The 15,302-nt window shown below is 48.4% G+C and overlaps 1 protein-coding gene across 5 annotated transcripts in view; it reads left to right on the top strand.

Moving 5' to 3' along the window:
- The window catches only part of gogo (golden goal), a 127,917-nt gene that overhangs the window by 96,547 nt on the left and 16,068 nt on the right, over positions 1 to 15,302 (top strand). For all 5 annotated transcript variants that reach the window (XM_065453447.2, XM_065453444.2, XM_065453446.1 and 2 more), the window contains 4 exons: positions 3,130 to 3,434; positions 7,765 to 8,082; positions 10,919 to 11,085; positions 14,630 to 14,871. In XM_065453447.2, the coding sequence (XP_065309519.1) occupies positions 3,130 to 3,434; positions 7,765 to 8,082; positions 10,919 to 11,085; positions 14,630 to 14,871 (1,032 nt within the window). The remainder of the gene's footprint in view (positions 1 to 3,129; positions 3,435 to 7,764; positions 8,083 to 10,918; positions 11,086 to 14,629; positions 14,872 to 15,302) is intronic.

The following is a 15,302-nucleotide window of genomic DNA, read 5'->3' as shown; positions in this document are numbered from 1 at the left end:
TGCACTTTCTTTATTTAACAATCCGCGTTCGCTAATTTCTTATCAATAGCGCTATGCCACGCTTCATAGGCGCCTGGCGTTCACACCTGAAATAACAGGAAGCGCGGCGTTAAAGAAAGAAAATACGTGCAAGATTGATTAGAATTATTGTACAGGGGACAAGATAAGCCCTAAAGGGTGCAATTTTCTTTTTCTTTTTTTTTTTTAAGCGAAAGTTGACCTTGCGCTTGCCTCACGGGGTAAAAGTACGGTGGAGTTCAGCTTTCCGCGCATGATATATAGTCACTTTCGGCAGCTTTGTTCTTTACTGCTGCCTATTCCTCCACGATTGCGTGCATCCCTTCTCAGCGGTCGCTTCAAACTCCGTGCATGGCGTCACCGTGCTATGACGTCAGGTGCAGACCCTCGGATGGCGTGTGCCGGGTGGCGGCGTCGCTGGCACAGCCGCGTGGTGTTCGGACGCGTGGCACGCGCGGAGCGATTGCCATCTGCCGCGCGCCAACGGGACCGTCTATGCCGGCCCAGGGCTTTCCCGTATCTCTCTTATTGATTCCTCGGGGTTCACCCCGGCGCGGCCACATAGTTTTAAGGGCACGAATTGTAACCAGGCAACGCCAACTCGGTGGTCCGAGAGGCATTCTTTTGTGCCGTGGGTTGGAAATTCGATCGCGTTCCGGTCGGGGGCTGTGCACAGTCACTCGTCAGTTCCCGGTTCACGACGGCGTGCTTGCCGCGCCGATGCCTGTGTATCTCGCGGATCGCGATTTCGTAATGGCTTCTGCAAATAAAACGCAGCTAGCCTGACTGACAGCTGTAGCTTGTCAGTCATGGAAAAAAAAAAGAAAAATTGCTAATGTCAGAATATCTGGCATGCAATAACGGCGAGCACCGCCAACAGTCACTCTGAGAGCCACAACGTTGCCTTATAAGGCACTTTTGCATGTTTGGTGACGCCTAGTCAAGCGTAACGTGAATTGTTCGTATTAACCTTAAAATTACGCATTTCGAGAATATCAGCCGCGAGGCTGCAAGCCCAAAGCTACACACAAGGTAAATGTTACGCCGCAGTGGAAGGCTGCGTGTTAACTTTAAATCTAATTACACTATTGCCTTCGAATTCCCATCGGAATTGAGCCGCCGAGGCCGGAAGTCGAATCCGTGACCGCGTGTTCAGAAGCAGACCACCATAGCCTAACGGACAGTCACTGAATCGGTGCGAACACTGAATCGGTGCGATGCGATCGATGCAAAGAAATCGATATATCTGCATTACTGGTCGCTTTGAGAAACAACCCTTGCGAACAGCGGAAGGCACGAGATGCCCGGGCAACACCTTATTCCAGCCCGGTACACTGTAAAATAATTTACACCCTCAAAAGTGAAAAAAGGGCGTAAATGTGTTTATAACTCACATCCTTCAGGTGTCGGTTATATAAATCACACCCTAAGAGTGGGAGTTATGGACACATTTACACCCTTTCTCACATTCGAGGGTGTAAATTATTTTACATTGTACCTTAAACATAGCAGGTGCTTTACTGCCCACCGCGGGCGTTGCGCGGCTGAGCTCGAGATCGCGGGTTCGATCCCGGACGCTGTGGCCGCATTAAGATGGGGGCGTAAGAAAAAAAAAAAGGAGCGCTTGCGTACTTAAATTTCTTTGTACGTTAAAAAAAAAAAAAACACCTATGGCGTACTTCACAAAGCGATCGTGGTTTTGGCACGTAGAACTCGAGAATTACATTTTAGCTGTGCTGTTTAGTACTTTTTCATTGCTCTAATGAATGTGCAGAGCTGCGATCCTTGCATACGAACAGTTCTCCTTCTATTCTTTCAGCCCCATTCCCCGGTGCATGCAGGGTAGCCAACCGAGCTCATGCAGCCTGGTTAACCTTTCTGTCATTCTCTTATCCCCCTCTCTCTTTCCTTTTTTTTTTTTTTTTGCTGTGCAGCCACGCGCTCGAGCGCTCTATACAGAAGTGTGGGTGACTGTATAATGGATCTATATATTATGTTTCAGGCGTCATCTTTTGCGATAAGGCCACCCTTGCCGCACGAACAGCACGTGTGGCAACACCTGCAAAAGAAAGTGTCTGGGGCTGTATAATTCGGCAGTCTTGCAGTTCGGGCAGGCGTGCACTCTTGGGCGCCGCACCCAATGCTAGAAAACGGCCACTCGCCAACGTTTAGTCGCCACGTGGCTGGCTTCTGCGGCATCCGCTTCCGAGCACCACGATGTCGAAATCTGAGTGCGCAATTACGGCATGAGTTATTGATTGCCTCTCCTTTGCTGCTCGTGGAGCAGGTGCGTATATAGCGGTGTATCGAAGCGCGGCCACTTTGATCCCAGCCTCTCCGAGGTCCTCCTCTGCAATTTCAATCACGAGCCCCTGGCTACGTTAATGCCTGCTGTTGCTTTTTGCGTTGTACCATTTTATCAACAGTTATACTGCTGCCGTATTGCGTCTAATTCGTGTCTTTATCTGAGATCGCACTCCTTTTTGAGCGTTTCACTGACTTCCTGCGTTATTTCGTCCTGGCCGCGCATTGTGGCCTCTGTACAACAAGCAGAATCGAATGTGTTCGTGTCATTTCGTTCCAGCTGCTTAAATGTGCGACCAGCATTCACTGCGATGCTAAATTGAATTTAGAGGCACAACATCCCTCAATTTCATATAGCGCTCAAACCACGGCATCTTGTCGAGCTTGTTGTTCCGACTGTTTACACGGAAAAGCGGTTACTATTATGCCCGCAGTATCCTTCAAGTTAGCTTCATCCTCAGAAAGCTGTACCGTTTCGAGTTGCACTCAAGTAATTGTGTGCTCAAGTGTTGGTGATCTCTGACAAAGGTCTTTGCACCCACGTATACTTCACATACGGTACTATCGGGCATTAAAATTAAATGAAAATAAATTTCACGCACCGAAAGCGCGATTCAATTATGAGGCACGCCATATAGGCGAGCTCCGGATTAACTTTCACTTCCTTTGGTTCCTTAACATGCTCCCATAGCGCGGTGCAACTAAGAGCGTTATGAGTCATTCCGAATAGAGGTGTATGTCCAAGCTGTGTATGTGCAGACGACGTCAGAGAGTTGAATTACTGTTTTTTCCTGTTCACCTACGCAGCGAGCAAGGCGGCACTGAGCCAGTCGCCCGAGGAAGGCGGCTACAGCTACTGGGTGCGGGGACCCGAGCAGTACGCGTCGCTGTCGGGCGACCTGAGCGTCGAGTACGGGCTGCCCGAGGTGCGCGGCGCCGCCGGCAGCGGCCCCGCGGGCGGCCTCACGGCGCACGTGGCCGACGCCCGGGACGGCACGGTGCTGGCCAAGACCGACCTGCCCCGCCGGGGTTCCACCGGCCGCGTGGTGTTCGCCTGCGGGCTCGTGCACCGCGCCGGCAGATACGCCTTCGCTCTCGTCGCCGCCGACGGGGTGAGGCCCGAGAGCATCACGTTTGCCTGGATTGTGTGAGGGTGGCGGCGAAGGGCACTGCTGGGTCGCGTGTTTCGAAAACTTCGTCTGTGCCACATGGAGAACGTGATGTCTCGTGCCAGCACGCCGTGCATTCTAGCTGTGTCTGAGCAGCTAGACGCGATGCTTTGCCCTCCTTGTCGGCTGTAATTAGGGGCAGCCTTTGCAAAACCTTTTGCCTTCCGTATTGAAATGGCTGACTGGCTATTGGAATGGCCTGTGATGACCGTGGTCCGAAGAGACACTAGAACACATTTTTATGTGATTCTCCTCGATACAAGGCATAGAGAGGAGCGCTCGCGACCGCGCTAGCTGGCTCGACAACAGGTCATTGTCAGACCAAATCATATTATAATACCGACCTCACAAGCCGTCGCAGCAGAGGGCTACGAATGTATCGTTGCAGTTCTTGCAGAAAACAAGCATGCAAGAGCGACTGTAGCAGTGACACTAGTGTTAACTGTTATCCTCCATTGTGAACTGCAGTGGTTTTGTGAATGTTCTATGTTTCTCTCTGTCTCGATCTTCTGATCTTTCTTTATCACCATCCCCCACTCTATAGTGTAGGGTAGCAAACCGGGTTTTTCTTGTTAACCTCACTGTCTTTACTTCCTTTCATATCTCTCTCTCTCTCTCTCTCTCTCTCTCTCTATTTTGACTGCGTAAGTGCGAGTAGCGCCGACGAGTAGCGCCGCGTCTGTCGTGCCTTACTGCACTCTTTAATCACGCATTGTTTTAATCACGCATTGTTACCGAAGAGCTTAATGAGATACTGATAATTATGCACTATATAGCGTTTGTATAGCTTGAAAATTGCCAGCTGATACCTACTGATGCAATGCCTGCTGGATTTCTCATTAACAATTTTATTTGACTGCCACCCACACCACCCAAGCATATATGAACCCGCCCCTGCGCCCCCTTGCGTAAACTGCCCACTTAAACGTGGGCTATTTACTTTGCCCGAGGTCAGTTATTTTGCTTATTCCCTCAACAAATATCAAGTGCTCTAGTATCGAGCAGGTCAGTGTTTTACTATCGCTATCCGTATCGCAGCGAAACTGAAAACTATCAGTCTGGCCGCGGTGGGGGGATGCGTGCTCAATGCGCGTGCACGCGCTTCTTTCTGTAAGTGTGCATGTGCGCTTGTATACGTGTGCTTGTTTTGGTAACGTTAACGCTAAACGGTAACGCTAACATTAAGCACACCTTTTTTTTAATTTTAACTATAGCAAGCATAAACTTATGTTTCGTTCCTCTGTTATTAGGATTACAAATTGGGCGAATTCGTAACGCTCCATACTGTAGCTCGTCTGGTAAACTCAGTTGCTAGCCAGCGCATGACCTGTGTTCTCCTTGCTCGTTCCTCCTGTAAGCGGTGCTGTTGAGTGTGGATCGTATCTCTGTGTTCGCCATCGTCACATGAGAACCTGTGTAACACGAACGGGCTCATTGTAAACATCCTATACGTGGCCGAAGCTGTAGTACCTAATTCTTCGGCCTACAATTACTATGCTGTGGTATTTTTAAAATATTCTTAAAAGGACAGGGGCCTAAAAGGACAAGGGCCTTAAGAGGACAGGGGCTTTTCATTGCAACGTCAGTTTTGTGCAAGATAATAATAATATTTGGGGTTTTACGTGCCAAAACCACTTTCTGATTATGAGGCACGCCGTAGTGGAGGACTCCGGAAATTTTGACCACCTGGGGTTCTTTAACGTGCACCTAAATCTAAGCACACGGGTGTTTTCGAATTTCGCCCCCATCGAAATGCGGCCGCCGTGGCCGGGATTCGATCCCGCGACCTCGTGCTCAGCAGCCCAACACCATAGCCACTGAGCAACCGCGGCGGGTAGTTTTGTGCAAGATGTCCCAACTATCAAGGACCAAGATATAAAAATAAGAAAATGCCACGTAGCTGGACAGAACTAAGGTAATGTTACTTGCCGTCACTTGGATGTACTGAAACAATAATTTTCATTCCGCCTAATGACATGATTAGTCCTAGTTGATTAATCAGCTTCTCAAATATTATAATCAGATTAAAAGTGTCAATTAGGAAATTCCAGAGCAACATGAAAAACTCTCGAAACAGCTTTATGTTGCTCGATACAAGCTACATAGCAGTTTTCTTTTCCGAACGTGAGAGAAGCATGCGATTACACGCAAAATTGCCGCACGACTGCCCGCTTGAGGCACTTTGCGTGTATTCGCGGGCTTCTTTCACACTCGGAAAAATACTTTTGTGTAGCATGTATTGAGCAATCAAAAACTGTTTCGGGAGTTTTTTTATGTTGCTCTGCAATTTTTTCATTGACGCATCTAATCTAAATATAATATTTGAGAACTTGATGACTTAATGAGGACTAATTTTGTAGTTAGGTGGAATGCAAAATATAATCTGAGTATCAACAAGCGACGGCAAATAACATTAAGCGAGTGTGCGTGCGTGCGCACATTTCTCGTCCAGCAATACGTCCGCCGTATTTTCGTGCGAACCGCGTCGCCACAATCCCGCAATCAGATAACTCGGCAATCAATATTGCGAAGCGTTCAATAAGTTGCGTGACATATAGGGCGGATCATGCTTACATCTCGCGACGAGGGGTACTTGATTGAGATGCCTTCAATGCGATGGCCATGCGAACCACTCCTGGGCCGGCGCAATCCGAGACTAATTTGTGCGGATCCGCAGCCAATTCACTACAGGTCGGCTCGTAAGAACTCGTGCGTAGGAGAATACAGAAGGGGGCACGCGCATACCTGCAACAGCAAGAACAAAAAAGGTCGCCCGCGATGAGCGCGTGGCCACGGTGATACCACGTCCGGAAGGAAGAGCAATAACGGAAACTCGAGCCCGTGCACGCGAGAGCAGGCTTAATGCGTTAACACCGCTGCCCTCTGCTCATCGATCGTGCGCGGTGCTGCGGTAAAGGTATATATGCGCTGCGCTCGTGTATGCCGTGCTTCTAGGAAGCAGCGGACACCGCTCTTGGCGCTGACGTTGATAAGAGGTGCGGGCCACCGGCGACCAATCCAGCGGGGACTCGTAAAGAGGACCCCGAACCATGGAATAGACACGCACCCGTGTGCGGTGGTCATTCATCAGAGAGAGAGAGAGAGAGAGAGAAAGGAACCCGCCTCCCGAGACTCTGGCCGTGGCTTCAGCGCGTGCGGCTGCGGCTGACGACCCTCGTTGGCTGCACTGCCCCGTGGCGCCATTTCATTCTGGCGTCAGACAAAAGGAACAGCCCCCCTCGGGGAGGAAGAGTCTCAGCCGTGTTTAGAGTTAGGAGGGTGAGCGAGGGAACGTATGGTGAGAAAATGAGAGGTTGACTCCCTGGCTGCGCGGCGCCGAAGAGGCTGAGTATATGTTGAGGCTTCAGTCGCGATGAGGCAGCTACCATGGGGCAAATGAAGAATCGCTAAGCGAAGCAACGTGGATCGAACATCTTCTAGCCACATTTGGTATTCGAAGCAGCGTATAATAAGAGAGAAAGAGATAAAGAAATTGCAGCAGAGAAATAAAGAAAGCAGCTACAGAGACAGAATCTCCGCGATTAACAGTATTGCGGCATACACGTATGTTTTCGTAAGATATGATCTACAAGGTTCATACGTTTCATTGTGACAACACATTTAAAGAACAAGATGTAGTAAGCGCGAGGGTGCGTCTTTCACCACACGGCATTTTAGGTTTCTGGTGCCCTCCTGGCTGATATAAAAAGTGTCCGGAACAGCTTTGCACAAAAGGAGCAGACACCAGCAGTTCGGTATTCTTTGCTTTCGTCACGAATTTAAAACCGCGACGTGCTTACTGCGATCATGTGTTTGCGGTTGGCTTCCTTTGAATTTCCTCTGCTAACGTATAATTTGCACCTTATTTTGTGAGAAATTTGGCGCGTAAGGTTGCGGTACGACTATATTTAAAGAAAGAGCGCACTCAGTCTTATCGCTTTGTGAATTCCGCGTTGTGTCCTCTCTTTACTAAGTAATCTGTATCTGCTTCACCAGGATTGTTCCCTATTTAGTTAAATCGGGTTGAATGGCGCAAAAGCAACTTAGGCTATGCTGCGCAGGTTGTTTATCTATCGCTAATCATTATGCATATTACAGATCCATGTAACGGTGAGGGTTGTATACGTCTGCCTAGTATGCGCATTTTCAGCTGACGGAACTAAGTATAGGAACTGACATAGAAGCCCGGCTTTCTAAGCTTCAATCTGGCTAGCACCGTTGCTGTACAGCTTTGCGAGAGCGGTCACGTGAGCCCCTCGCGACCTGGTCGCAGGAGACCGTGCTGGCACGCTCGACGCGCGACACCGTGGTTCGCTGGCCGGAAGTGGTGACGCACGTGCCCCTCGTGCTGGAGACGTACGGCTCGGACGTGGTGGTAACGTTCGAGCTGCCGGGTCTGCGCTGCGCTCCCCTGCACCAGGACGACTACGGCTTCGTGGTGTCGCTGGTGTACCGGGGCGCGCACCGCGAGCCCGAGTCCTGGTTCCAGGAGTCCCTCGTCGACCAGAAGCCTCTGGCCAGCTGGGCCGAGCTGCGAAGCCACGACGTGACGCTTGACTGCGAGGCCTTCGACCGGGCTGGCTACTACCAGGTGCGGGAAGATGCTCTGCGGTGTGGGCAGCGCCGGAAATATATATATATATATATATATATATATATATAAATTTACGGGGATCGATACCCCGCTCCTCCACCAGAAAGTTACGTGTAGAAAGACACAGACAAAAGAGGCTATTTACAGAGTATTTACACTAGACTGGAGCCAGAGCTCCAGGCCCACATTCACTCGCGCCAAGGGCACAGACCCACTTCGTCGTCGTTCTCACGGCGGCTCGTCTCTCGGGTATCTACCGATAATATCGTAATAATATATATATATATATATATATATATATATATATATATATATATTGTTGGCTGATATGACGGGCCCAATCCCTCTCTTGTTGATTACCAACTGCAATTACGTGGTAAAATATAAGCTACATCGAGGCGTGTATACAAGCATGTAAGTTAAAACAACCCCGGAGCGCTATTTGAGCCTAGCAAGAAAGCGTTGCCGATCTGTCGTAGAGGCTGCTGTGAACATGTGAGCCAAGTTCAACAAAACAGACTGGTGGGCTCGTTGGTATCGTATGTTAATAGTTTTTAGCGCAAAGAAACGCACGACACATCCTGTGTGCCTTCTCTCGTGTTGTGCGTTTCTTTGCGCTAAAAGCTATTAACATGTGAGCCAAATATTACTGCGCCGCATCTAGCCGGGAAATTACATCTTCTCGGAAACATCGAAAAATCGCTTTCTTTCGCTTCCGCAATGTCGTCATGCAGTGTCATGGAAAGCAGCTGGCCCACCAAAGCTATTAGTTGCTTTTGTTAAGTACATTATAAGAATTGATTTATGAACACGAGATTATTCTGAGCAATGCATACTTGATAATTATGAGTTATATAAATGAAACATATATGTGGCCTTTATCTCAAAAAGGACAGAAAAAGAGCGATTCTTTTTGCACTGCGCGTAACTGCGTCAGCGGCACGTGGCCTTCCGAGATGGCAGCGGCGTGCTGCGTGTACGCAGTACGGCCGCGGTAAACTAGGCGCTATAGCGTGTAGTTTACCGCGGCCGCCATGAGGTGCCGCGACACGAAACAACTGGTTTACTTCTGGCTATGGTGCCTCGACGTCCTCCTCTCCCGTCGGGGAAGAGGACATCGAGGCACCCTACTATGGGCCGAGGTATTGCCCCCTTGATTTCTACGCCGTGCAGCCTGTGTAGCTAGCTTCCAGCGCGCTGGTGGAGACGAAAAGAGAAAGCCAGTTATCGGTGAGACAACTCCACCTATATTGAATGACTCGAAAGAAATTTGCGGCATGACATTCGTGAGACGACGTCGTTTAACAGTGAGGCTATATTTTGTTTAGTTAGAGAAGTGTTTCAGGGTCCTTTTAAATCAACGCGACGCCCCACCTAATTAACATAAATGTACTTTCTCCACTGTACTACCCGCTTCCTATTCAACAACTGCCACGCGTGCTTCGTTTTTCTTTTTTTCTAGGGATCCATTCGGCAGAATTGTCACTAATATATATATATATATATATATATATATATATATATATATATATATATATATATTGTTTGTTTGTTTGTTTGTTTGTTTGTTTGTTTACTTACTTATTTATTTGCTATTGCGCAGGACGTGCTTCCTGTATCGGAAACTTTGTAAATGTCGCCAATTCGACCAGCGAGAGAGGCATTCTATGCACACACAACGCGAATAATGCAGTGCATTCCTGAATCTATACGAACCCCACCGACTGCCTGCCCTAGAATGTGCGATAACGCATATGTGAAAAGCGGGCGAACCTTTAATGTGAAGCGTTATTCTTCGAGTCACGGCAGTCATTGTGATATCTTTCTGTATCTTGCCGTTTTCATGGGTCGAGAATCAGACAACTACCGCCACTTGCAGTAAAGGATGGGAAGTAGCTGAGGCTTCGGTTGGCGGCAGCGAGCGAGAGGGACGACGGAGAACCAGCTAAGCGCGTTGAGTGTGAGCTCATATGGGGTTGCAAAATCAAGCGACTTTCCTTTCATTACATCCCTATCATCATCTCATAGAGCACTTGCGACATGTTCTGCGAGCGTCTCCTCTTTCAACGCACCCTTTGGGCCGCTATCGTATTACCTGGGGCAAGAGACGCGAACGAGTGTCGCTATAGCTGAGGCTTCGGTTGGCGGCCGCGATGGTCACGACGGAGGAGTACCACCCAAGCGCGTTGAGTGAGCGCACGTACAACGACGCTTCCCTCATCCGCCAGAAATAGAGCACTGATTAACGATACCGCCGCCGTGGTCATCCGTCCTGCCAGGTGATGGCCGTGAGGGGGTCGCAAACGAGCGTCGCACTGGTTTAGCTGGTCCAGTTTCCCTTCGGCAGCTTCAAGCACAATTATAGGCCCTAGCAAGAGGGCAAAGCGCGTCTCGCACCGCTATAGGTACCCACCAGTTCGACGCACATCGGCGTCTCGTGCTGCAGTGATTTGTGCAATGCTTAGCATTACGTACAGATGTCAACTACAATTGAGGCTACCACAGTCTTTTTACTTACCTGTGTTGCCACGCGGCATAATGGGGAAACTAATTATATACAAGCACGGAAGCCAGTTTAATGCAGACATCACAACAGCCACTTGGGAAAGGCACTGTCCGCAAGTCATCGCACATAATCGTCAGGATGGTCAGTTAACTGCTCGTCCCTGTGTGTATTTTCGCGGATTCAGCTGAAGGACAGCCGACCGTGCTCGCACAGTCGTTGCTGTCGCTTAGGTTTTGCTTTCTCACTGTGACACCCCGTCCCCATAATATTGATTTCGTGACATTCCGATTTGAGATAAGGTCTAAAGGGATGCTCTGGCGGTTGCAGGTGCGGTTATCATGCGCCGACGACCCAAAGCTGCCGCTGATATCTGAGAGCGTGCCCGTGCGAGTTGTGTGGAGCTCTCGCTACATGCTCAACGTGGCGCAAGCGGCCATCTCTAGCTGCCACGACGGCATCAACGTCCTCTACCGGTACCCGACTACCTGCAGCAAGTACGCCCTCTTTTTTTTTTTCTTTTTGCAGTGCGCTCTGGCAACAATGTTTTGTTGAAACTCACGTGTGCACGAAAGGCCGGTGTAGGCGCCTCGGAGGCCGGAAAATAGAAACGATGTCAATTAGGGAGAAAAGTTGAACTCGGCTGCAACGCAAGCTTCCGTATTAAAATACCTAAAGAAAGTGCAAACACTTCCATAGCGTAACCGTTTAATGACTTTGCACGAACTTTGTTAAGTGCAAGTAAGAACTGCAAACTGTAGTGACTGACGTGATCACATTATATCAGTTTAGACCTTCAAGTATTTGATAAGAGTGCGTATTCGTCCTCAGGTTCAACAAAGGGACTGCTATCATGTGCGCTATACTTATACTAACAAACAGGAAGAACACACTATAGTACGAATGGCGCAAGCTAACGACGTCTTTATTTTGTACGTTACCCTTAACCAACTTATATATGCGGAGTAATTCTCCAAAATAAAGTATTTATTTCTTGCTCTATTTGTGTGTCCCTGTACTTCTTGTGCTTGTGAAGTAGTGCGAGTTGTACAAGTGTTTCCAGCTTCTGTGTTTCTTAGTGTTATTATTCACTGTGTTTAAGGACATGTTAGCGCCTTTAGGGGGCGCCAGTTACTCTTCTTTGACTCGATAGATGTGCACAAAACGAGGGAAATGTTACAAGCAAAGATGATTTCCTGTGTGAGTGCGCATGGAACAGGTAGCTACGCTCAATGATTTCCAGTTATTCACTAAGAATGACTCGCTGTTAGACCGCCTATATACAATTTTGCTGTCTCGATTTATTATTTCGCCAGTCTCATGGGGTTTGCAACCCTTTAAAATAATGTGTGGTGTTGTAGTATCACAGTTCTTCCCTTCACCGAATTGTGCGTGCACGTGGTGACGAGCTTATTTCTTGTTCCGTTACTGTCATGGTTGTGGTGCGCCGGATAACTAAAAACTATTGTTTCACATTTTCAAACTTCTTTGTTGTCCGGAGCTTCAAGTGCGCATGGTATCGCGTGCATTTGTCACACAGTGTATGTAGGCTTTATTTCGCTACCAAGCGGGCGCCACACAAGCTTTATATTTCACTTTGTTTAGAAATTTAAAAAAATATATTCCTATTCAGTTCGTAAATTTTATTATTCGAACGCTCCTAGTTAAGAACAAAGAGCAAATACAAAAGCCCAACCCGGATACGCATTCACCCAGTTCAACGCATTTTCAAGCCAATCCATCTACCAACTCAAGAAGGGTAACAAAGGAACAGAGGGGACTGACACTCAAATGTCAGATTTTCTTGATATGGAATGCCCTGCAGTCTCACATGCCTACCGGTTTTTGTATCTCGTGGCGCTTGTGCGCTCAAATAAAGGTTTCCAGTCACGTTACCTACAGAAGTAGATAGACATTAGCCTATGTTTCAAATTGATGCTTGCAACCACCACGGCTCGCTTGATAAGGCAGTCCTACTGGTGTCCTGCCGATTTCAGCTTCCCGGAGGAGCATGCAGGTGGCGTTGAAGCTTACTAGGGTTGGGAGAATATCGAAATTTTTGGATACGAGTCGAATACGAATAGTAGGTATCGAATATCGAAATCAATATAGAGTATTCAAACGCAAACGCACATTCTTATAGCAGGAATATGTATTTTGGTATATTTAGTTCCCACACCTTTACTGACTAGAGAAAACAACAGCCCGCTATCGCAGACAATTAGCATCAGTATTAAACATAACATCCCAAATTTCCAATAAAATAACTGCACAAATAAGCTCTGAGTATCTTCAGAGCCTGGTTGCAAACAAGCTTTTCGAGAATGACTGGCTCTTGCATGACTAGCTTTCAGGAACACTGAATAAGTGATTGTTGAAAAAAGAAAAAAAAAGATTGTGAAAAGAAGCAAGTTTATTATTCAACTGGCATTGATGAATGAAAGATTTACACCTTAATTAGATGCCTATGAAATCGTTCCGTAGTTTACTCGAAGTCAGATGCAGCTGAGAGACTTGTTGGACAATTGTAAACTGGTCCGTTGGAAGAAAAACAACATATAGCGTATATATAACTGCTAAATGACTATAGATTTCAAGAAACACTATATTGTCACGTAGTAGTGATGGAAAAAAACACAGTAGCATCACTGTGAATGACGAAACTAACTTTTATTGGGCGAACCTGGGCCAACAAAAACAGGCTACACTTAAAGCAGAGCGATAGTGGCGAACGCAGTCTGTGATTGTCCAAATCTGCGGGTCAAGCGCGTCGGCTTTTATACATGAGCCATCGAAGGTTCCAGAGTAATCGCTGGTACTCGCGTGTCTTCGAGAAAGTTCTACACAATTGGCGTCGCACATGCAATCAGATTACGCAAGCTTCGTTGGGAACAGACAGTAGAAAGAATCATCGATAACATTCGAGAAACTGCCTATAAATGTGGACGCGTCCCCCTCTGAGCGATAACATTTGCTAGACGGTGAAAAGCGGTCACCCGAAAAAGATACACAAGTACACGTGTCAATATTACAGACTATAAGCAAAAATTACAGCTTTTCATATAGGCTACCACCGCGAAACCAAAAGCACAGCTTGCACAGACTCCACCAGGTGTCCCTACATGTAGCAGTTGCATATAACAGTTGCATCCTGCATGTAGCTGGACCTGGTTAACTCAAGCAGGCTAGGTGACTATTTTTCACCACGCCGTTTCGAAGGAGATGCGAATAAATAATCATTATTATCATCATCAGCTGCAGCAGCAGCGTACGTTACCACGGGTCAAGTGGGTGTGTGAGCGAAGAAACATTATTGCAGGTCAAGCGAGGACGCGATTTCTTCGCGCACCCGGCTAGTCCCACGTCAGGACCGGCAGGTCTAGCCCACTGCCCCGGTCGCGGGCACGCCGGACAGCCAGGATTTGCTTGTCTAGAGCGGGGCCACGCGGAAGCGAGTCAAGGGATGTGACAAGCGCGCCACGTAATGTTGGTACCTGTGTTTACTCCGGTACACGATATGGCGCCTCCTCCCAAAATATGAACCGCTGCTGAAGAAGCGAATCATAGAGCTACGTGCGCGGCTACGACCAGGCAACATCGGGCTCAGCAGACCGCTGCGCAGGGAGCAGGACAAGCCGCAGTGCAAGCCGCAGCTCGCCGTCGACGACGGGCGGGCATGCCAGATCGTTCTCGTGAAAACGACGCGAACACCATATAGTGCGTAGTTCCAAAAATGGAGTTCCTATGGAGCTCCAGCTTACGCAGTGACTGCTGCGTGCATCGCGCGGACCTGTAGCGTCTTTCTTTTTTGCAGTTCGTGGTTGATTTATTTGCAAATGCTTTGGACTGGATTTATGCGCACGCAGGTTGGCCTTTCACATTGATTCTGTGTCATTCCTATTCAAATTTCCCGTTGTTATCACCTGTCCTGCGTGCTTCTCTCTTGTGTTTACGCATATTTACCAGTGCAAGTAAAATGCACCCGAGGTGGTTTTTCCTAAGGACGCTTTTCTGTCCGCGACGTTTTCCGTCGTGGCGCAGGGACCGGGACAAGGTGCGCGTGTACGGCCTTCCGGGTCCGGCCCGGCTTCCGGCGCACGCGTCTCCCCCCTGGCGCTACCTGTTCGAGCGGAGGCTGCCGCGGGGCAAGCACGCGCTCACCCTGGGGTGTCACCTGTTCCCCGATGCGTACGCGCACTTCTGCTTCGCCTACGTCAGCGTGGCTCGCAATGGCGCCGTCTTCGAGCTGCTCAGACAGTGCCGGCCCTGGTCGCTGGAGTCCGGTGAGGCGCTATCAGTGGTCATCCTCCATTTTAAGGCGAAAACCTTACGTGCCCCATAAAGCGAAACATTCGGCTTCCGTCGTTAACATCGGATGGCAAGAAAACTCACGTGATCAAGTGACGATGTCACGTCCCCGGCGCTGGCCCTGCTGCGACTCACACTGCGGAATACCATGGTGAACAGCCAAGGCGTCGGCCGGACACCCTGGCCCATTCTCAAAATTGTATTAAGGGGTATTAAAATGGATTAAGGTGTATTAAAATGTATTTAGGTGGATTAAGGTTGGTACAAATTGGAGCAATGTGGATTAAGGTGAAATTTTAGTTTAAGGGGATAACTTAAACAAGTCCTCATGTTTTCACGTTCGAATCGCGTAAGGATAATTAATCGACTGAAAACTTTTGTGCCAAACCACGTGTCTGCCAACTGT

Source organism: Dermacentor albipictus, chromosome 3, assembly GCF_038994185.2.
Source record: "Dermacentor albipictus isolate Rhodes 1998 colony chromosome 3, USDA_Dalb.pri_finalv2, whole genome shotgun sequence".
Taxonomy (NCBI): domain Eukaryota; kingdom Metazoa; phylum Arthropoda; class Arachnida; order Ixodida; family Ixodidae; genus Dermacentor; species Dermacentor albipictus.
This window is presented reverse-complemented; position numbering and strand designations above follow the sequence as displayed.